We start from the raw sequence: 24,121 nt of genomic DNA, 5'->3' as shown, positions 1-24,121 counted from the left end.
TCCAAACGTTAATATTTTTAATTTAAGACGCCTTGATGATTTATTAATAGTACTTAACATGCACATAACTCTTAAATGTTAAACATTAAGAAATCAAAATATCCAAAGGCCGTATAGTTACACATGTTGCTTATTCTGATATTTGATAAATGCATCAGCCTGGGTAAACGGTGACTTTCAGTGTGCATCGGTCATTTCTGGACAATACGTCTAAAAAGACAGTTTCAGTTTCCACATCACATAAACGTGATCTATGGTGGACAGGAGTATCTACCAAACACGCAGGATCTGCATCATGAAAGGCGGGAAAGAAAATCGTGTCCGTATCCGTTGGTGGAGTCACGTCCGGATGCGTCGAAGAGAGCGCGCTGCGGAGGAAACGGAAAAATAAATTTGAAAGAAATCAGTAAAAACACGCATTAATAATTCAGAGTCCATTTTAAGCTGCGCCTATCTAACAAAATCACAGAATCATTTTCTTAAATAGGACAACCGTCGCTGTAATCAGGCTTTCGTCGTGCATATTTATTCACAAGCACTGGCCATTACGGCTCTCGGATTGCCTCGTGCAGTACTTGTCCCAGCCAGCAGATGCCATAAACGGCAGGTCAACGACTGAATATACCTCAGTGGCAATCTGGATGAGTACCAGGGGAACTGTTTCTGTGTATTAGGCCACAGTAATGGTCCATAATGCTCATGATAAGAGAGTGCCTGGGTACCTGTTGGAGCTCAGAGGATGTAGGCGGGCTGCAGGAAGTCCTTGGGGACGATGCCCACGGTGCCGTTCAGTTCGCCGACCCACCAGCCGTGGATGTTGTACTCCTGAACACAAGAAGGGAGCAAACGATGAGATCTCCGAGGGCTTCCGGGAATAGCAAACAAAAATAAATCCCAAGTGCAAATATCGATGATTTCTACATGATTTCAGAAGCCGTTTGCATGATTTGATCTCCAACTACGCTGCGCGCGCGCGCGAGGTCGAGGAAAATTAAAACAGGCCTTAAAAAAAATGCAAAAACTACAAGGCTGAGATTGTTTTCCTTCTGCGTGAAGTCAATTACAAGCGAAGGACGAGCAAGAAACCACATCCCATCCAACAAACAGCCGTTCACAATATTTTAATACACACTGGGGCTCATTAGCCTCGAGGGGTTTTCATTAAAAAACTGGGCAAAACGGTAAACAAGGCAATCAGCATAGTAAGAGTCTAAAATAAAACAGCTTTTTTTTTTAACTGCTCAAAAGCCATAAACACAGTTGGCCTCCTTTCACTAGACTAATTAAGTCGAGACGTTTTCCCTGGAAAGACTTAATGTGGCTTTTTGAAAATAGCTTCTACATAAAAAAAGAGTCAAATTTGAGTTTTATCTATGAACAGAATAATAATAAATAATAAGAACTAAATAATTAATAGATACATCAAACACAATGCAATAAATTAACATTTTAGGAAATATTTTCCTACTATGAAAGACTTTTTCCACATTGATAGAAGAAAAAAGAAAAACATTAAATATTTAATCTAAGGATTTTTGATTCAAGTGAATTTGTGAAATTTAATAAGTAGTCAATTGTAATAAAAGAAAAAAAATGGTTTAGTGAAAACATAAAATTTAAGTTGCAATCTGACTGATGTAAATATTTAAGATTTGTGTTTTAAGTCGCTCTTTTTCAATTCAATTTGACTTGATGCAGAAAATGAATTTAAAGTATTTCCAATTGAAGGCAGGTGGGTATTAAATATTCAACAAAGACATATCTGAAAATATCAAATAAATGAGATCATTTAAGGGTCCACGAAGAACCGGTGTGGTTAATAGAAACTCTCTTGAGATTTATTGATCACCTTTGATCATCTGATCAAAGCAGCAGGACCTGAACCCGACAGGCCGGCCCGTCGTCTCTCTGCTCTCAGGCGGATTGAAAACTGGCCGCAGGAGATGAAACACGAACACGAGGACGTGTCGGTGTCGGTCGGTGAGCATACGACGGCTCTGCTTCCAGTCGCAGAAGCACAAACAAACTCTGACATGACGAAGCGCTCTGTGTCAGAGGTTTAGGCGATCTGCGGGACTTGACACCTCTCTCTGCAGCCAGAGGAATGAGGCCTGCAGCTAATGAGCGCTTCCTGGACAGCCAGGATGGATGAACCGTTCAGACGGTGACAAACCGCGAGACTCGGGAGTCTTTAGAGCACAAACAGACATAAGTAGATTGTCCACCCAGGCCTCATCGCTTTCCGCTCTGACTGGGGACGTCGGGGCGTGCTGGGCCGCCCTCACTGTGTCTCTGTTCCTAACGAAGGGAGAAAGTTTGGCCGAAATGGGGCATTTATGCTTCCCACAAGGCTTAGAGAGGGGGAAAATCCGGAAAGCTGGCCGTGGTTCCTGTTGGAAAGGAACGGGAGAGAGAGGAAACAGACGGACGGGGGTGGGGTGGAGGCATATCAGAGTGAGGGGAGCAAAACCGTTCTGCTCTCCCTTGGGGGCGTCGCAGCACTATTCCACCAACCGTAGTGACAGAGAGTTTTATTTATCTCCGCCGCCCATCTGTGCAGCCGGTCTCAAATTCTCCCCGAGAAAGGTCTTTTGGATTATCAACGCCGCCATTTTAATACAACTGCCGCATCGCAGAGTGGGCGCCGATGGCAGCGGGAGTCTGTCAGGCGTGCCGAGTCCATCTTCCCCGTACTTGAAATGGGTTCATCCAGAGTACACCTGCTGTAATAGGGACATTCCAAAAAAGCTGCGGAGAGTGAATTACCCAAATGACTTAAAAACATTCTCCCCTTTCTCACGGCGTCCTTCTGCCGCCGCTGCCTGCGTCTGGGGTTATTTTGGATCTAGACACGAAACGAGCTGAAGAAGTTTGGGAGTGCTAACGTGAGACAGATTGGGGTTGTCTGTCTGTGTTTTGGGGGCAAGGGGGGTATTTGCCAGCATTGAGGGGCAGGAAGAGGCTGGGAGGTGTGTGGGGGGGCGTCGAACAGCGCCGTGTCGTGGTGGCGGCCGCGCGTCGACTCGCTGACCTCCCGGTGACTCCTCCGCCGAGAGAGCTCGGAGTGAGCGTGGGCGGGGCCGGCAATGGAGAGTGGGTTGCTATGACAACACCTGCAGTGTACCGGCGCGATCGTTTATTTACCACTCAGGGGGCTGGCTAATGGCGGCATTCCTGATGGGCCCATCGCTCACGGCGCGCGAGCGGAGGGGCAGACTGACAGCTTCCCGAGTCGGGAGCGGGGAGAAGGTGAGCGGAGGTTTAGTCGGGCGAGGCAGGTGTCACGCCGCCATTATGCAGCAAAAAACAAAAACCTGCTCCTCTTCTGATAAGCCACATTTTTTTCCATTTAAAAAAAAAAAAATTCCTAAACATCAGTCCTTTTCTTTCCCTCTTTTTTTTGTTTTATTTTTCTCTCGCTCTCACACACACTAACCTTCTCCTGGTGGAAACACACCCACTCGCATGTAATCCCAAATGCATACAAACTAGGGGGAGCGCTAATAAGCCTGACACATGAGGCATCTCTGCTCGGCCACCAGCTGACTGAGGCAGGCCTTGGGCGTGATGGAGCGCAGGAAGTCTCTCATTGCCCTGCCGCTGAACCCGCCGCCTGCTTGTTACAATCTCTCCCTCCTTCCACATTTCCAGCCCCCTCCATCTTTTCCTCCTGTTCCCTCTCTCTCTCTACTTTTCCCATCTCTCCTGCAGCAGCCTTTCTGCCTCCATCCTCGCCTTGTTTGTTTTCAATCCCTTCTCCTCTGTCGTCTCGGCGCACGCTCACCAGATGCACTGCAGGTCTCTGCAGCATCTAGGAGCCGCCTCACTGCGTGCACAGATACACTTCATAATGCCAGAAACGGGGGGACAGACTTTTCTCAGAATGGATTTGGAGCCACAAAACCCGCCCAAAAAATATTCATACCTCTTGAAATTTTCTAATTTTTTCAAAAGTTACGACGACAAACGTCATCGCAGTTTGTGGATAATTAAAGTGGTTTGAAAATGATTCATGATTGTAATTTTTTTTTTTTTTTTATAAAATAAGTATACAAACTGTAGTATTTGTATTTTACCCCTTTGACTTTAATACCCTTGAATAAAATGCTAAGAACTAAAGAAAAAGAGAACATCTAATTTAATCTCAGCATGAATCCAGGTGTTGTGTGAAGGAGATTTGTTAGAGAACAGGAAGAATGTTCACTTATCGTGATAAATGTCTTATGATAATAATTTAGATTTATTGATGTCATAAAAAACGAAAGTTAATGTTTCAAATCCCCAAATCTGTCAGTATTGGGATTATTAGTTTTACTATTTTTTTTCCACTGTCTGTCAAATGAAAGCATCAATAAATAAATCTCAATGTATTTGAAATTATGACTAAACGCAGTTCAGATTTTCAGTGTAATCATATTAATCACAGTTCTTTATGCAACCTTTTGGTGTCCTAAAGAAGCGTCTTACTTCACAAAGAGAAGTATTCGTGTTTTGGGGGCTCTTACTAATGGGACACAGCTCCCTAAAAAGGAAGCAATAATTGCCTCTTATCGTTGGAATATATTCTGATAAGGCCTTAATTTCCTATCCCTCATGCTTAGAGAACATCAGAAAACAAACAGAGGCAGGTTGGGAAGATGTGCAGAAGCTTTAAACAGGGTTAGGTCACAGAACAATATTCCGTGCTTTGAACATCTCAGAGCTCTGTTCAATTCGTCATCTTAACATCGAGGAGCTGCAGAACTAACAAGACATGTCTGTCCACGTGATTTATCAGAGCAGACAAGGCGAGCATTCATCAGGGAAGCAGCCAAAAGGTCCAAGGTAAATCTGCAGGGGCTTGAAAGCTCAGGTGGGAGCTTTGAATCTCAAACAGGTGCAAACCACCTGTTAGAGGCTGCAAAAGCCTCCTAACCGGAGAGCAGGAAGACAATGAACATCCAGCCGGAGATAAATGCAGGACAGTTCAATCAAAGTACGTTTATGAGTCAAGAGTGTGGAAAGACTTCAAAACTGATGTTCGCAGATGCTCTCCATCCAATCTGACTGAGCTGGTGCTTTCTTGCAAAGAAGAATGTTTAAATATTTCCGTCTCATGTGAAAAACAGACTGAAGTCTGTGCTTGTGAAGAAGCTTGAGGAGGAAAAAATCTAGTTAAAGGAAAAAAAAACATGATTTTCTTTTTTAAATGTAAATAATTCCAGGTACGGAACAAGGGACAATGCAAAAAAGTGGATCGAACACACTGTGAAGTTAAAGTTTTCAGCGAAAATTTATGTAAATAAAAAAAATATAAAAATAAAACACAGATGATAGCCGTGCGTAGCCAGAGATGGGAATGGCTACTTAGTGTCCGTTTTTCCAAGTGGGCTTTTAATTAAATCAACGAATTGGCTCCAAATTGGAAACGTGACGGAGCGCGAGAACGCTTGAAAATATCTCAGGGACGATGAGATTTAATAAAAAGAAAAGCCTGCTTGCTCCGTTCTAACGCACGCCTGGGATTACAGATCGCTTCCTAACTTAATAGCAATTTAAAGTGGATTTGTGTATGCCACTGAGTGTCTGTAATGATGGCTGTTTATGCCGCCCCTCATTTATAATAATTAAGCGGAATGGATTGGGGGGTGGGCTGCTCGGACGCGGTTCGGGGCTATTGGCTTGGGCTGAATAATGACCTACTGTAGTTGACCGGGGGATGACCGCTGCCTCCTGCATGACCCCGGACCCCAGACTCGCCCCCTGCTACTTTGGGTGGTAAATAGGATGTCTTGCCTGTCTATAGTGACTCGGTGTCTATGGCCACAAAAGCAGCTTGGGGTCTTTAAATTGGTGTGTGACAGAGTTCATACTAAAGAAAAGAGAACCCCTCCCCACCCCCCCCACAAACCCTCCTTCCACACTCTTTGTCTCTGTTGCTTGACTTTTCCCATCCGATTGTTTGCCCACTTTTCCTCTTTTAGAGCAGACAGGAAAACGAGTTGCTTATAAGACATAAAAACGCCCTCAAAGGTGACAGTTTCAAGCAATATAAGCAGAAGCTGTATATATATATATTTATATATATATATATATATATATATATATATATATATATATATATATATAAATTCTCATCAGAATTGAAATCTTCTGAAGACGTTGGAATCATTACAGGTCTGCTTGAATTCACCACAAGGTGTCAGTGGTATCCACGTTCTCACATGCTCCGTCCAGCGATACGTTTGTGTCAAATCAGAGGTGACGCTCTGCTGCGGGAGCTCGCGTCGGATTGGCCGAGCCCGCTGCCTTGGCTCGCTCTCTCCTGACTCTGCTCGGGAGGAGGAACGGGAGTGAGGGAAGCGAGAAGGGAGGACGAGAGGGGAGAGGTGGCAGCAACGCCTGCCAGAGTTTTAAGGACCCTGGACTGGGTTTGTGCCATAAATCTCTTCCCACTCCATCCTGCCGTTCCCCATGAGTGCCTGTGGGAATACAGGAATGTGACAGCTGACCTGTAGAGCTGCGGTCTTTTGATTAGGGATACATAAATTAGAGGGCAAGAATGCGGGACATACCTCCTAGTTCAGTGCGGGACCGGTCTGATGCACACGAGGTGGAGCAAAATTAAGAGCGAGAAACTGCAGGGAAATCTGGCTGCAGAGCGAATACAGGCCAGGATGGAGGAAGGGGTAGGCAATATGCTTCATACAGAAAAAAAATCATAATCATGACTTTGTCACTTCCTGCAGTAAAAATCCAGCTGTTCAACTGGGTTTCCTGTAAACTTTCCACTGGACAATTGCATATTTTTCTAGACTCAAATGCCTTCGTTTCCAACAGCACAAAAGATTTACCTCCTTGAGTTTTACTGTCTTTATATTTCACATATTGTCAAATATCAGCATTGGCAGTGCAGTAAAGGGCCTTTTCATAAACATTTTGGCATGAAAACCTCAGACTGGATTATCCTACAATAAATACAAATTCATTAAAACACAGTTTATGATCTCTGATGTCTTTATTTAATTCACAATAAATAAAGCTAATTGAAAATAGCTCTACTATAACAGGTGTTCAAAATCAACGAATGTTATGGATACCATTAAAATAACCATTAAAATCCCCCCCTTTTTTGTAAATTTGAAATAACTGTTTATTTTCTTTCTTAATTTTTTTTTCTTTTTCATGTTAATGCCATTACATTGGAAGACCATGGTATGTTCACACATGGCTATCATGTTGTAAGAATCTCATTCTGGCCCAAGTCTAAGCAGGCTTAGACATTTTTGAGACCCGCAAAATCATTTCCGGCTTCATCTAAACTTACAGCACAGAAGATTACAGATAGACGCAGTGACTGGCCAGGGACATGCTGGAGTTTTAGATAAAATTCAGGTGTTTAAGAATGAATCCATGCAGGAGCGACTGCTGAACTGCTCGTGCCGTCACGACTGGAAATATGTGGAAATATTGAAGCAACATCTCAAGCCACCAGACACAAACCTGAAGGTTTGGACACCAGCTTGGTCCAAATGCACAGTGACCTTGACCACACTGCCAAATTACAAACAGGCTTTAGCACAACAAAGTCAATGTTTTGGACAAACTTTGATCTCAGTCCTACAGAAAAGTTGGGGGGCTGAACTGTGTGAACTTTGACGATGTTCTGCCAGGAGGAATGGGTCAAATTCCCAGCAAACTGCTGCGAGGAGCTACCAAACACTAGAAAAGTGTATGTAAACTGACTTTGAAGAAAGCTTAAAGAAATATCTCTTACTATTCTGATAAATAATTTTGGTAATCCTACCCGCCAGTGAAGTTTGGTCTAATTTAATGTCAGAGTGAAGTAGATATCCGTTTATGCGTCTTCTTATACTGTGTGGTGTGTGTGTATATTTGGTTTCAATTATATATTCTGATTCTGTGCTTAATACAAATTAAATTACTACAAATTATTTGAGTGGAAATTGCTGGAGTTTATGATAGAAAATAAAGGCAACTCAAATAGTTGTCTGCACTCAATTTTCTTTTTTCTCTCCTCATCCATAGTTGGAAAAGGATCAAATCAAGCTGCATGTTTTTCAACACAGCATAGGAACTCTGCATAACAAGGCATTTAGGACATGGATGTCCAAAATGCGGCCTGTGGACCATTTGTGGCCCCTGGACTTTAAATTAGGAATGATACACATCTGGTCCCCCAATTAGGGCAAAACTATTTCCAAGAAATTAAAATCTTCTTACAATGAAAAATGTTACGTGCAACAAAAGTATTCATCTTCTAATTATCAAATATATATGTACATATAATAATAACCATGTTTTTTGCACTCTTAAATTTCTCAGTGAATAGGATCAGACTGTGTGGAACCAAAATCTGCTTATATTGAATTTATGAAACTTGGTTAAATATAGAAAGCACTTTTTTAAAGAGAAAGTTACCCACATCCTGTAATTATTGCTGATAAGAGAGTGCTGCCTAAAATAGTTTCTTTAATGGATGCTTTTTAAAATATGTGTTCTTTTTATTTTTTTAGTACAATTTTAAGTCTGTGAGTACTCTTGACTTTTTTCACAACGTTTGATTTGACCAGACGTTCCACTGATTTAAGCCAAAGAACATTTCTGGAGAGATTTTCATTTGTTTGGAACTTTGCCAGCTTGCCCATGCTTACGATTTTAAGGACACAGCATCTGAGACACTTTAGCTAAATTTAAAAAATGTATTTGAACCTAAATGGGAAACAAGTACAGTCAAGAGGAGAGTACTAATACTCCATAAAATCTAGCTTATGATTCTTACGGAACAGGCGAAAAATCAAATTGATGAGAATCTGAAAGAGCATAGATTAGCAACGGACAGAATCCGTCTTTCTGTTTGTGGGGGAAACTCTAATATTTCATGCAGTGTTAACTGCATTTATAAAACCTATATTGACCAGGAAATGCATTAGGGAAAAAAATGCAAGCTTTAAGAAAGTGAAATGCTGCAGAAAAAAAAAAAAGAAGGAAAAAAAAAAGATGGATTTTACGGTGTGTTGCCACCTCATGCATCAGCAGGCTGAACATCCCCATCGAGCTCTGCAGAAGGCGTGTTAGACATCATCGAAAGATTCACGCTACGAGATTAATTCCCTCGAACTAATGGGATTCGTATGAGTTGTGAGGTTCCTAATTTATTTACTTTGTCAGCGATGTGTGCGCACGCAGCAATACACGGGGGAGGGGGGAAAAAACACAAATACAGTAAAAATGCCCCCACTTTACAGTAAGCGAGGGATCAATAATGATGGATGAGGGCCTTTTATACAATCGGCATGTCCTCCTCAGTTCACAGCCATATGACACCCCGCCCGTGGCTGCCCCACTCTGCACTTCAGCAGTCAATCACATGCTAGCTTTAAAAATAACAGTTTGTTAGCACCATTGATTTAGCACTTAGAGCGTGTCCTTATTACCCTGTAATTATGGTCAGTGTTGACATAACAGCAGAGACAAGCAGGCCTCCCACCCTCCGAGAGAATTTATGGGCCCTGGTTTTATTGCGGCCATTTCGTGCGTCTGGGTCCCCCCCAGTTAAATGACAAGCTTGAGTTCTAGCCAAGGGCCCGTATTTTACTCACCGAGGTCAGGGATCCCAGGAATCCCTCCCCTGTAAAGTCCCAACAACAGCGAGGGTCTGTGTGCAGAGGCGCAGGGAAGCCCTCCCCGAGGCCTCATTAAAACAAAACAGCCGATTACAGGCAATAATCCAAATAATACAATTCATGAGGGCAACGCGGCGCTATTAGAACGCAAAACGGGGACACGGGCTGAGTCGTGTTCTCGAGGAAAGCCAAGCATTCGGAAATCTCATCTAAATAATTTACAACCACACTTTAAATCTATTAGAAGACAGTCAGAGTGCTGCAGCTTGTATCCATGTTATGACTTTATCTTCCTGCTTGACAAAACAAGAGTGATCTGTGTCATTAAGATTAGGGGATAAAAACAAGCAGCCCTTGCTTCCAACTTGGACGTCATAAGTTTCTTTTAAGCCCCTCGGTGACGCAGTAACAGGATCTACATGGTGAAATATAATCCAGGGAGCAGAGCTCAGGCGGTGTGGGGGGCGACTCAGTTCTGCAGAGCCAGCTCCCCTTTTGTTACCTTCAAGTTTTCCTACTTTTGCCAGCATTATGTGAAAAATGAAGGCAGGCGCTTTGACATTTTTCTCCCCCAAGTCACCCAGAACACGCAGACGGAGGAGACCGGCTCCGCCGCATTCAGAGCACGACCGAGAAAAATGCTTGGCAAAAAGTTTTTACACCCTTTGAACTTTTCTACATTTTGGCAAGTTAGAACCACAGATATTATTGTTTTCCCACTGGCGTTTTAGTTTATGGTGCAGACCACAGGTGTCAAACTCAAGGCCCAGGGGCCAAATCCGGCCCGCCATAGCTATTGGTGTGGCCCTCAAGACACTAGAAAACCAGAACTCATTATTTTATCAGTCGAATAAATAAGTCCCAAATTACATCAATGTGATGTTAATACTATTTATTGTAAGATGTACTCATCGAATACAGATAAAGCTTTAATTTAACAGGTAGCTTTATCAAAACATCTATGAGCTCCAAAATGAAAATTAGTTTGACTCCCCTGGCTTAACTCAACACAAACTGTGAAGTAGATTGGTATTTTTAACCAATAAAAGTCTGAAAAGTATGGCGTGAATTTGTATTCTGTCCCCTTTTCTCTGACAGCCATATGAAAGTCTTGTTTGCTGTTTGTTGCAAACCATGTAGGAAGCTCAGCAAACCGTGAAGAAGGTGCTCTGAAGCTCCATGTGTGGAGAAACACCAACATCCTGAAGACATGATGCGAATGGCGCGACATGACGGTGGCAGAACATCCTCAGCAGGAGGTAAATACAGGGTGGAGGTAAATGCAAGGACAATCTTCACCTTCTAGCAGGACAAAGAGCGTAAGCATACAGCCAGAGAGAGACAGTGGTCCAAGTCCAAACCGAAATACAAACAAAAATCTGTGACAAGGCTCAAAGATTACTATTCAAAGATGCTCTCCCTCCCGTCCGGCAGAGATTGATCCGTTTTACAAAGAAGAATGGGACCAGTTTCAGTCTGTACATGTGGCACAGCTGGCAGCTGTGACTGCAGAGGAAAGCTGTTCTGCAAAATGATGAGTCAGGAGGATGAAAATGCAAACACACAAAAATCTGTAAAGGCTATGATTTTCAGCTTGTTTACTAATTTAATGATTTCTGAAGGTAATGTGATGCACCGGTGTGTTAAAAGTTTAGATGGTTGGATCGCCACCAACTCCGAAATGTGGTAAGCAATATATCATTTTGCCTTTCCACTCCAAAACTCTATTTGACAAAATATGAAAATGTTTGAGGGGGATATTTACTTCCCTCTCCTGTAAAGGGAGCTTTTGCTTTATGTGTCTTTATCAGGAACAAATATAAAATATTTTCCTCTTTTATTCCACTGTAAATTATTAAAATTCAACAAAACTAACAATTACATAATTATAAACAAATAAGCCTCTTCCTTCATCTTGCCTCCCCTCCTCATATAATTTGGCCTAAACACAGAGCATGATGATTCAATTTGAAGTCGACCAATCGCAACAGTCTGGGAACAAGTCCCACTCCGCAGAAGAGGAGGAGAAGTGCCCAAATTACAAGCCATTGATTTCCAGTAGGATGTCTTTTCACTGGTAGATACTCTGCATGTAGCTGCGCGGCGGCCATAAAACACGAGGAAACAGATTGGGGAGAAAAGAGCTGAGATGCAGGATGGCTTTCACCTGCAGTTTACATCAAACGGAAAGGAAGAGCGTCGCATGGCTGCCTGCTCAATTAACCCCTGCGATAGAGGCTCCGTAATGAACAACAGCACCATTACGCAGCATCCGAATGGCACTTCAGCCCGGCGGCCCGGGAATAGACAATGCAGCTGTCGGCGCTTCTGTGCTGCGGCGAGATGCGAGCTCTCGCTAACGGGAGGGAATTTAGATGTTGGGGATATCAGCATGTTCGCGAGGCGATCACCAGAGCTGATGTTGTTTAACCCTTAAATAATTACACTTTTTTTGTTGTTGTTTTTTTTTTTTTAATCAGCATCTCATCTGGGACGGCTGATCAACAAGTCAGAGAGAGCACTCTGGGAATTTTCTCTCATTAGAAATAAAGAGCGGCTGCCACCAAGCTCACAACAACAAATTAGAAGAAAGTCCAGAAATCAGAGGGAAGCTGAAGCAACCTCTTCCACCCACCTTGCTAACGATGTAGATGAGATCCCCTCTCTTAAAGTCCAGCTCATCCGTCTCGTCGGCCTCGCAGTCCCACAAACCCTGGTAGTAGTTGGCGTATTCTGAAGACGAGGCTGGAAGGAAACACGGCGCACAAATTCACTCAGATGAGGGAAAAAGCTTTGACCTCTGGGAAACGGCTGCTTTCTGTTAGCGATTTGGAAACCTTAAAAATTAAATTCTCACCCGACTGATTGTTCTTCTCAGCAGTCTCTTCCACTTGTTCTTGCAGATCGTCCTCTAAAGAAACAAAATACAGTGGTTACTGTAAGACACTTGTAATAAATAGTAAATAATTTACATAAATAAAGAAGAAACAATAAATTTAATTGGCTTATTCCCAAATTTATAGAAAAGTATGCTTTTAATAGACCAAACGGGAACATTTATCAATAAATGACATCTAAAAAGTTATTTTACTTCATTTAGATAAATGTGCCAATTAATGAGATCAGAGATTGGTATCAGCCCATTTTCCTCTGATTGGTAATCTGCAGGTCAAATGATGAAACATCAGAATTATTTTCACCATTTATTACATCGAAACAAAAATCACCCATGATTTTCAGCCTTTAAAAAACTGGATCAACTGCAGCTGCACCTTAGAGTTTAGTAATAAATCAAGTAAAGTTAAGGAAATATTCTACAATGTGTTACTGGGAATAATCTAACTCTTTTTCAGCCTCATAAACGTCTCTTTCTATCAATGTTTCTGCTGCAAGAGGAGAGTCAGAGCTCAGGGAAAAAATCCAGTATCGGCCAGGAAATGTCTGATCAATGCATCCATTGGTTTCTGTGTTTTATTTATTGATTATTTGATTGTCTCCAATCATTTTTATGCCACTAAATAGAGTATTAGACCCTAATGGTGGTGTAATAATTGAATAAAGAAACTACTGGCTTCACTTTATTGCAACATGCATATATATATATATAGAGCTACTGGGCAAAAATAAGATAAATATTTGTCTTGTGCATCTTTTAGAAAGGATCACAAGAGTGACTGATGGAAAACGATACAATATACCATAAAACCAGAAGCTGGAAACATAAACAGGATAACTGCGTATATTATTCTGCAATGATAATTATGACTATACATATAATTGATCATTCTGATGAGGACAAATAAAAATCACAGAAGGAAAAAATTGCTGGTAAAAATGAAATCCTTAGCAAATCTATAATTGCTCTTCTCCCTCGTCTAGGAGCAGAACTGCACAGAAACGCCAAAGAAGCGGCAGAAGCGGTCTTGAAGTCCCGCAGAGGCGGAGGTTTCTGTGCCTGCGGGGCGTGGCACCCGCCGGTCTGCTCTGTGACACAGTGATCCGCCTGCTGCGACTCCCACATCCATCGTGCACAGAAGAGGGCAGACAGCGATGCCACAACGCAGCAACACTATCCACCTTCCAGCACGACCAGCACCTCTCCGTTCCAGGAAGAGAAGCAGAGATCAAACACACACACGCACGCGCGCGCACACACACACTTAAGTATTTCTGGATGCGAGTTCAGTTTGTGTCTCTGGATGCAGAAAGTCACCATCTTCTTTTTCCATCCCGAGGAGTCGTTTTAATTTGGTTTGCTTTGCTTCTAAACATTTGTTCAGCGGTCCTCGAGTGGCAGAGAGAGGGGCGTCACTCGGCGGAGCAGCCGCTGCTACGGCCTGATGCTTTTCCACATTAAAGTGATTTAAATCAGTCATCAGAACCTGAAGCCTGCAATCTGCCTAAAGCATGCAATTTTGCAGAATTCTCAATGTTTAACTTCAGCAAGTTTTCAGGAAAGAACACGAGTGACGACACTTGCTTTTGTAAATTTATGCGCTGGTGCTGTTTCTTTTGATTTAGCAAAGGAATATATCTATTACCATCAGCTCTGCTCATCTGCAGCCCTGATTAGTGGAGATTTTAATAATTTACCGGCCTATAATCACTGTGTAAAAGCTGTTGGTGAGCACAGAGTGGAGCAGAGTGATTGATAAGCTTTGGGGGTGAGAAAGTGAACGAAAGAGCTCGTCATTCGATATGCCATCTGTGGTCAGGGTCTCTACCTCTTCCCAGATGGCTTTGAACGGCGGCGTGACAGTCTGAAGACTGATTTCCCTTTCACCAGCGATTTTGGCAAAGGTAATGTACTCACTGAGTGAAACAGAATCTTGATGTATCTTATTTAATAGGAACAGTGATGGACGACGGCGCTGAGAAGATCAGATCGCCTCTTTTGTCCTTCTTGGGATCTTGCGGCCCGGTCTCAGGACGAAGCCGAACACAGACTTTTTTTCCGGGCTCTCGTCATTCGAAATCCAACTTCTGCGAACGATGAGGCGTTGAGGACTATTTTAAGGCCTCCGAGACGCCGCTTTTTCCTTCCTTTCTGCTAAACTGCTGTTGCTAGGCAATTTTTAGCCCCCAAAACTCTGCTTAGCGGGTTGAACTGGAGGCTATTTGTTGCCAGGCAACATTAGCTAATTGGACGTTCTATGACGGAGCACTTCCAAACTACTACCAGATAAGGACGAAGAGGATCTCGCATCTTCTGCTGTCCCGAGCAGCCCTGCAGCAGCGGCACGGCTGAGCTTATTAGTGTTGATTTTAAATGAGAAATCAGTCCGGGTGGAAATAAGAAGACACCTGAGGCACCTCGCTGCTTTCTAAAAAATGGATGTTGGTCAATTTCCAATAACATGGAACATAAATAAGCAACAGCAGCATGAACTGTGATGCAGGTCTAAACCGGATCTAACGGATTGCTTTTGGGTATAAATATGTCCTAACATATGCTGTTCTCATATCGCTGATGATCATAAATTCAGTCACACAACCACAGACTGCTGTTTCAACAATATTACAATGTGCACTATTAAATAGGCAATTACAAATCGCACACTGAACAGCAGCTTTTTAATACAACTGAAGAATGTGTGGTAATAGTTCAGAAATGAACAGTTAATTGAAAGGTAGCTCACTTATTATGTTTAGTTTGAGATTTTTAAGTTGAACGTGACGAAAATTAAGTTGAAGCAGAGAGCCAGAGGTGCATTTCCTTCTTCACAACTGAATAATTATAAAGAAAGTAGCCCACAGAATCACAATTATTCTGTGGGCTACTTCATCCCAGAAATTAGGCTCCTGAAATATAAGGTCAAAGGTCTTTGAGCAACACAACCACACAAGCTAATATGGCTGTTGCAGTTAAAAAGAGTAAAGTCGTAACAATGAACTGTGTTACATGTTTATTGCAGTTTTATTATCACTTTTAAAGGCCTCGTGTCACAGTAAATAAGTGGTATTTCTACTTTTCAAACTCGAAATGCACCTCATTTATTTTGCTAGTAGCTTTCTCACTACTACAGCTTTGACTCTGACAAAACAATTTAAATTAGTTTAAGGAATGGCCATCTCGCCAGCATGCAAACTAAACGTAGTCATAATTTATGCATCTGGATATTTTGGATTTCGTAAATGAAATTTTAAATTCATATTTCATTGAATGTGACCCATCTGACTTTTTCTTTTTTCACCCAGTGTTACTATTTTCTAGCTGCAGACCATGAGGGTGGATAACCTCCACAAGCTGGGTGTTAACTGTACCATAATTCACACCAGCTACTCCAGAAGACTGAGTCTCTTTGGTCAATCTTTCAACTCTTCCCGATTTGCTAAAATAGTGTACCTATTTTCTTCTTCCTTCAACACATAAACTAAAATGCCAATTGCTTTTCTTTCAGTACAAAGCTGGGGGAAAAAAAACTTTCAATGTTGGTGAAAACTACGGCGAACATTTGTATTCAACAAAATTACCAGAGCTACAGCTAATAGCAAGTTCCACAGCTGCTATCCTGGATCTGATTTCTGCCTAATATAGTCAAAAGTATTTGTCTCGTACACAAGTTAACTCTGATTGACATCCCATTCTTAGTCCATAACTTTAATGTGACATAACTACAACAGCTTTAAATCTCCTGGGATGCTGATAGGAATTTCTGTCCATTCTTTGAACAGCACATTTGTGAGGTCAGACACTGATGTTGGACAATAAGGAATGGTATCCAGTCTGTGCTTTAATTTACCCGAAAGGTGTTCTTTCAGGTTAGTCAGGATTGTGTATAAACCAATCAAGCTCTTCCATATCAAACTGGCTTATGCATGGCTCATGTTTATCCAAAATCTCCTTGTTTGTTGAAACTTTAAACTCTTCCTTTCATTCAAACGGACAAAACTCTTGAAAAACAGTCCCCCCAGCAAAATGCAGTGTAAGAATCATTCTTCTCACAGCTGGAAAAAAAGACTAGATGTACCACTCCAGAAAACACATATTCACTGCTCTAGAGTGAAGTAGCAGGTGCTTAACACCACAGCACTCGATACCTTGTGTTGCTCTGGCAACGTAAGGTTTGGATGCAGCTGGTCGCCCTTTGAAACTCATTCTATAAAGCCCTCAATGCACCGTTCTTGAACTGATCTGAAGGTGTTTGAATTCATTTATGTCAGGCGGTGGCATACCTGGCAGTTCCTCATAGATGTCGTCTTCATCCTCCTCAGGTTCATGCTTCTCTTGTCGTCTTATTTGCTTGCTGACCTGCGAAACCTGGGCCACGGATGGCGGCAGTGGGGAACTGAGGCCCTCAATGTCATCGTACTCGTCCTCATACTCATCGTCGTCGACGGGGATGACGTTGGAGCTGAGATCTATGAGGAAAAGAGAAACACTGTAAAACCCAGCAGATTTCATTTGATAGAGAAAAAAGACCTTTTTCCTGCTGCTGCTAAAAAAAAAATGTTTTGCAATAAAAAAAATGGAGGTGTACAATCGGCTGAAACATAAGTACACAAACTCTTAAAACAGTGCACACGTCTGCGATTCTGTTGCGAGAAACAGTGAGTGTACACCAGGAGTCACAAACAGCAGCCAGTGAGATTTCATCACAGCGACGGTACATTTTCTGCATTCATCATAAAATTGTAAGTTGTAATGGTCTTAGCCAAACATATTTATCAGATTTGGTTTTGTTCTACAGACTCCTCAGGTCTTCTCTTGGTACTTAAAGTGGGAACCAAAATATTTAGTGAGGAGTCTGTTTTGGTTTGCAGTAATGAACTGAAAGCCTGAGAGTTTGGGTATTTTTGAAGATGCAAAACAAAGATGCAGTGAAGTTTACAGCCAATTATTATCTCATTTCATTTTATTTCAATTTCAGCTTTTAGCAGCTTTTATAATAGCCATTTATAGTCTGTCTTATTATTTTAGCACTATTGAAGTAATAAATATTGTGAATAATATTTTTTATCATGTTATCATGTCATTGTCACTACAATATGTTATGTTACACATTTTATTTGAACCATCTAAGTTGCTGTAAATTCTGTTTTTATAAGTTTAATTTTATTTATTTGTTTATCGCATTTCTCTCTTTTAGTTCTTCACCTATCAGTATCATTATTAAATGTTTTGTCTGTATACATGGCTTAATCAATTAAATGTGTCTCTAGTAATTTTAACGTCAAACATTGGATTATATATAAAGTGTGTTAAAATGACAGTTGGAAGGTTTGAAGCAACTAAACTGGCATTTAAGGGGTTAAATCCTTAAAATAAATTAAAAAAGACAGAAAAAACACTCATGTGTTACATTTTGCAGGGAGCTCAAAAAAAGAACCAGAAAATTCACAATGGTCGCTTTTGCCTTCATTACCAATCTTTGCTGTTTCACTTTAAAGGGTTCCAATTATAAAAACCCCCCATAAAAATCCAAGTATATTTTGACAATCGCGACCTGCTGGTGTGTTTTTACATTTGCTTTAACCATAAACAACCGTCTTTATACGTTGCACCCGGACTAGACTGTGAAGCAGAACCATGCTTGGAGGACGTAAGACAAACTGCAGAGTGTCTGTTACTTCCCGCACGCAGAAGGCCGGCCCGAGCCCATTTTAGAGAGCCGGAGACGCGATGGGCTCGCTCAGATGGAGGAGCTGTCTCATTGCGAGCGACTGGCCGCTGCAACACAGGGTATCAGGTCCTCCGCCATCCAGCAGCAACCAAGCAGAAATCAATGTCACTGGAGGATAACCAGAACATCTACCAATCAATTTCCTGTAAGCTGGAATTCGGTAGGAGGGTAGCGGGAGGCGCAGTTGAACGGGGTGGAGGAAAACTAGAGGGACACAAGGATGCACATCACCTTGTGGGTCGACAAGTGGAAGGAGAGGATTCAGGACTTATGTGTCTGGTTGTGTAGTTGGTGACAGATCGGCTGTTTTCCAGAAAGAGATGATAAAGAGTTCCCACGCACTCCTGACCTTTTTGCGCCGAGGGAAACACAATAACAACTCGTATGGAGGGGGGGGAAAAAACATTAGATTTATACTTCTTCAAATGTATTTTCTTATCAACCTTTTAAAACGTCAGCTAAAATAAATTTTATTCCATTGTTGTTATTATTATTGCATTTTCCTTATGTTGTGAGGCTTTTCAACCTGTAAAAAGTTGTAACAAAAAAAAAACCAAAACGGAGACGAGACGTCACATTACAAAGCTCCAGGAAAGAGACACAAAGAGATGATGTCTTACCCTTCAGGACAAAATTTATTTGGTCCACCCACTCGCGGGCGTCTTGAGGGCTGCTGGCAGTGAACTGCAAAGAGAGCGGAAATAATATATCTAAACTCTGCAGTTATCATCTGGATATGTTCCTAAATATTACATTAATGTGACATTTTAACCAAACGTTTGACAAAAAGATTTGGACACAATTTATTGACATTAAAGTGCTTAGGAATTTTGTAAAATATTTTAAAATTGAGTAATAATAAGCATAAGTGAAATGAAAGCTAAATTTGAAGAAAAAAAACATTAATTTTCTGTCATAAATCTGTTAAATAATTAATTGTTAGGTACAAAGGAGGTAATCATTTTTAAAATAATAAATGGACATTTTTTTAATTGAAATGTTTTCTAAATAAAGCTATTATTTGCAAATAATAAATATATAGAGCAAAATTCTTAAGGATTTATGCATTTGAAATAAAGTCAAAATTGTATGGATTTTACAAGTCAAGCATTTTTATTGACAGTTACCTATCATGAAAATATCTTGTAATTACAGTTAAAAATGCAAATATTATGTCATGCTTTTATTGATATTTGAGGTCTTTTCAGACTTTCCAAACAAACAACAAAAGCTCTTCTGCAGAAAAAAAAAGGAAACTTCCTCTGCCACCTCTGTCTCGTGGCGATAAATAATGTAAAAAAAATATATGACATTCTTATTAGCTTCCTCCAGCTGTTTTCATATAATCATTCTGCAGATGTGAGTATAATTGTCTGCAGGAGCTGCAATGACATGACTAAATGTCGGCGCCGAAAATGAGACAGCTCTACTGTGAATAATATGAACCGACCTGGAAGGCCCGTCGACCGGGAGCCGTGAACTCGAAGCAGGCGTTTTTTTTGGAGTCTTTTCTCAGGCTGCTCGACAGCTGCACGCTATAGTCACTGATATAAAATGAGCCTTTCTGCTGTTTATCTGTCGGGAGGCGGAACACATGGTAGGCTGTTATCTGATTCACTTTGTGCGGCTGCAATGTTTCCTGCAGCGACCGACGAACCTTTTTCGCTCCCAAAGTAGTAAAACACGGAGTGGTTCAGGACGCACCATCTCTTCTGCCACTCTGAGCCGAAGAAGCTGTGATCTGAAGAAAGAAAGTATTCATAAGCAAACGTGAGTGATTAGAGTATAACTTATATAAATTAGAGTATAACTTATATAAACATAGCTTGCAGGATATGGGTGAGGCTCTGTTATACCTTTTCGTTTCTTCTCCAGGAAGCCCTGTTTCAAGTTGTTGGTAAGTTCCTGCGCTCCAATTGGGGGGATGTCACCTAAATCTGCTAGGAAAAGCAAAAATAATAATTTAAAAAAGTACTCAAATTAAGTCCTAGTATATTTTATCAGATCAGAACATTTTTAAATGTTTTACGTTACAACTTTCAGTCAACTAATTCGATCGTCAATAAACGCCCTTTCTGACGCCAGATAAGCTGCACTTAAACCTCCTTTACTCCTTAGGAAACGCACGAACGCTCATCAGTTTCAAAATTCCCCAACCATGAGGATCAAATACATCCCCCGCAAGGCTTCAGGAAACTTGGATCAATACATTTACAGTGCTACTGAGCACTGCAGTCCATTCATCTGCTCACATAACAGTTTAATGAGAGCAACCTTCCTGTGGGGATCCAACAACTCCTCACTCTGCAAACATGATAGGACAGTAGCGAAGCTTCAAAAGTCCAAAGTTAATTAGTGTAATATGTTAGTAATGAATACAGCACTGTGAGATTTTGTTGGTCCTTCGGTAGGATGTTTGAGTTTTACTTGAGGGCAGCAGTGGGAATTATTTCAATAAGTGCAAAAAAAAAAAGCCCTAAAAGATTACACTTTCAACGCACTTTTCATGTAAAGTTTGTCTTGACTACACTTTTTTATTAGGTTCTTAATTCTTTAAACAAATGTAACAGTATATCATGCATCATTTAGATAAATTAACCTGTTTTACCTTTTTCCAAATTCTGTTTATCTGGGGGGTTTTTATTTCACATTTTTCACAGGATTTGTTCACAACTAAATGCAAAAAAAAAAAGGTTTTATCTTAATGACATTAATGAATCAAATGTCAACATTTCAACAAAGCAATAACCAAATTTTTGGGCTTAATAAGGAATCCATTTGTTTTTGGTTTAGTTTAGGGCAAATTTATGAAGTTGATAATTACATAACGATGGTGTTTTTTTTTTCTTTGTTTTTTGACAAAAACGGATACTTTGTTTTCCCAGGATTGCCTTCATGCTACGTTTTAGAGATTTGATATCATGTTCCACATTTTAGATATATCAGAAACTGTCTCATTTTATTTTCTAAATGAATACAGCTACAAAATATCCTCTGTAAACACGTGTCTCAGCTCTGCTGTGGATCTTTGCTAAGGGAGAAATCTGCAGCGTAATGTTAGCTCTCTGTTTTGATATGACTTGTTCATAATTCAGCTTGGAAAATATGTTCTTAACATTCTTTTCTTTCTTAATTGCTGCTGAGAATTCTTCCAAATGATTGTTGGTCAGAAGTCGAGATGAGAATCGTCTAAACAGACAGACAGGAAGCCGAAGAGACTAACAGTCTCTTTAAATGAAAACAAAAACATAAAATGTACAGTGACATCGTGTGACATGTATGAAATCGTAAGCATTTACAGAAAACTACTAAAATCCAATTTCACAATACTGTCCATATTTTAAAAATACACCAGATGCCCAACTCTTTGTGGATTTTCCTGTGGAACGTAATTTAAATTATTTGCCTTCCATTCCCTGATTTGTTTCGGAGAGCATATCTTAAATAGTCAAAAGAAAATGCAGCTTGGGAAGCTGAAATACATGGGTGCAGTACTACTGGACGTGCTACTGTCTGGCATTCGTAAAGCAGCCAATCCGAGAGCAGCATTCATTTTCCTTGCTGCTGATTGGCTGTTCCCCCAAGCAGAGATAAGTAAGAAGTTGGATTCTGCTGTAGTGCTAAGACGGTTTCCGTTGTGCGTATTCATAAATATTAAGAGTATATTTGGCGTTTGCACACTTAAAACAGGCAACTATAAGTGTTTTTAAAAGGAGGTTTTAAGTAGGAAGTTGAGGTCTTAATCCCCATGGTTACGGGGGTCTCTACTACGATTTGCATATTTTGTTCATGGTATAATGATAAAGTTGTAAATTAGGAATGTGCAGGAATGAATTTTCTATGATATAATGAGTAAACTAATATAGTTTTAATGTGTGAAAGTATTTATTTAAAAAAATTCTAAAACAAAATGTATAACATGATATAGATGCTATTTATTTATTTGTTTTATGAGAGCAACAACCATTCCTACCACTTCTAAAATAACACAGATATATTGATTCTTACACACATTCACTGTGATTTCAATTTTTATGCACAGATTGAAGCAAAAATACAGATTACCGGTAATAAGTTGAACATGTAAGAAATGAGGGAGGAGCAGCATTTTCCTACTCTGCTTCAAACAGCCATAGAAAACTCTGGTCTCTTCGGCACTTTTTTTTCTGACATCACTTCTAGAAGACTTTAAAATCCTTTGGCCCTTGTGGTTGAAACGGTAACTTGTTCCATCTTGATACCAGTAACTGGATGATCCCTTATCTTAATGTCGGGTCCATTTTCTGGCCGCCGAGAGGAACTTGACTCCTGGGCGGCATAAAAGCCATCTTCCATGATTTTCTGTGAGCCGTCAAAGCAGAGTTTCCTCTGAATATATTAGTCAACATGGAGGGAAACACACGGGAACGGCAAGAGGTGCCTTTTTAAGTCTTGAAACAGAGGCACATTTTAAACTCCATTTACATAAATCAGCATGACACCTCTATTCAGGTCAGGGATGACAAGGGGAATGCCGGCGTCCCCCTCTCCCCGCTCAGAAAAAGGTCTGCTTAACTGCTGCGAAAAACCAAACATGTCATCTCACAACCGGCTGATCTGGTTTAAACAAAGAGCACCCCCCCCCCCCAACTTCAGACTCACAGGAACTCCCCAATGAGTCTCATTCTTAAAAAAATATCTACCACAAAAGCAAAAGGGCGCAGAATTTTTATTTTTTTCCCCCCTTATCTGCATCCCAATCCTCAATGTAGTTTTTCATCTGCATAACTTTAAATATGACGGCAAGCTGAGATCCAACACTCCAGCACTGCTCAGGTTTGTGGTCCTGACGGATGAGCGGGTCATTCCAGAACAGCGCTCACGGCACTAACACTCCTACACATCATCCGCCCGCCTCTGCCGATGGACTGACCGCTGACACTATAAATACAGAGGTGCTAAGGACTGTTTTGTCAAAGAGAACTTGATTCTGTACATCATAACAAACAGCGATCATTACGCTCCTCCACCTCATTTATCCGCCGGCGGTCTGTCTTTTTTCTTTCCTTCCCCCTTCGGCCTTACTTCCCCGTTGCGACTCTCCCTTAATCCCCTCATCCGTCTGCTTCCCTCGCTCTTCATTTATCTCAAAGGTCGAGCTCAGGTAATGGATGAGGAGCTAAAAAAAAAAAAAAAAAAAATCAACAGAGGATCGCTCCGATCCTCCAGAGTCAATAAACATTACACATTCATGCGTGCTAAGCACTTTATCGCCAGGTGACCCGACCTCACTGGATTCTCCTTTGTGTGAAACTTGAAGCGAACGCGCGCAAACACACACACATACACACACACACACACACATTAGTTCTCCGTTCCTCCACACGGTAGCAGCACGAGATAAAAACATCCCGCTGGTTAGTGTTTGATCCCACCCGGAAGAGGAAAAACAACCCGAGTGGAAACCGTAAGAATCCCCCCACCAGCACCTCCACTGGAGCAAACGCAACCTTAAGTGGGCGTTTAGAGCCACTGTTATTCGAAAATGTGCAATTTAGAGCATTAAACACCCCACAAAAACTATCATGGTGTTTGAGTTTGGAGTTCGAGTACGGCCACAGAGAGACACATTAATGCATCTAATTAAGGCCTCATCAGAACCGCAGACAGACGGCACTCTTTCATAAAAATCATAAATTGGGTTATCAATTATTCAGAGCAATGCCACGGCTTCATTTTCAGCCCTTTTGCGTTTTAATTAGCACCATCCACGGCTTTGGTATTGACATTAATTTGATGGCAATTTATTGATATTTCAGCATAACCTATTTAGCTGAGTGCAATTACCAACACAGAGAAGCTGATAGATGCGACGTCGGGACCTGCCGCGTT

The 24,121-nt window shown here is 41.1% G+C and overlaps 1 protein-coding gene across 2 annotated transcripts in view; it reads right to left on the bottom strand.

Moving 5' to 3' along the window:
• skap1 (src kinase associated phosphoprotein 1) overlaps positions 1–24,121 on the bottom strand; it is a 41,152-nt gene continuing 17,031 nt past the window's right edge. The window contains exons 5-13 of one of the 2 annotated variants that reach the window (XM_014983938.2): positions 20,107–20,190; positions 19,908–19,991; positions 19,701–19,825; positions 18,871–18,934; positions 16,803–16,988; positions 12,484–12,537; positions 12,262–12,371; positions 723–825; positions 1–368 (exon numbers count right to left, since the gene is read on the bottom strand). In XM_014983938.2, coding sequence (XP_014839424.1) covers positions 733–825; positions 12,262–12,371; positions 12,484–12,537; positions 16,803–16,988; positions 18,871–18,934; positions 19,701–19,825; positions 19,908–19,991; positions 20,107–20,190 — 800 coding nt within the window. In that variant the 3' untranslated portion in view covers positions 1–368; positions 723–732. The remainder of the gene's footprint in view (positions 369–722; positions 826–12,261; positions 12,372–12,483; positions 12,538–16,802; positions 16,989–18,870; positions 18,935–19,700; positions 19,826–19,907; positions 19,992–20,106; positions 20,191–24,121) is intronic. The other variant, XM_014983939.2, reaches the window with a different exon arrangement.

This window comes from Poecilia mexicana, unplaced genomic scaffold (genome assembly GCF_051168715.1).
Source record: "Poecilia mexicana isolate PSO_F unplaced genomic scaffold, ASM5116871v1 scaffold_19, whole genome shotgun sequence".
NCBI lineage: Eukaryota > Metazoa > Chordata > Actinopteri > Cyprinodontiformes > Poeciliidae > Poecilia > Poecilia mexicana.
Note: the sequence above shows the minus strand (reverse complement) of the source record. Positions and strands in the feature narration are given on the sequence as shown.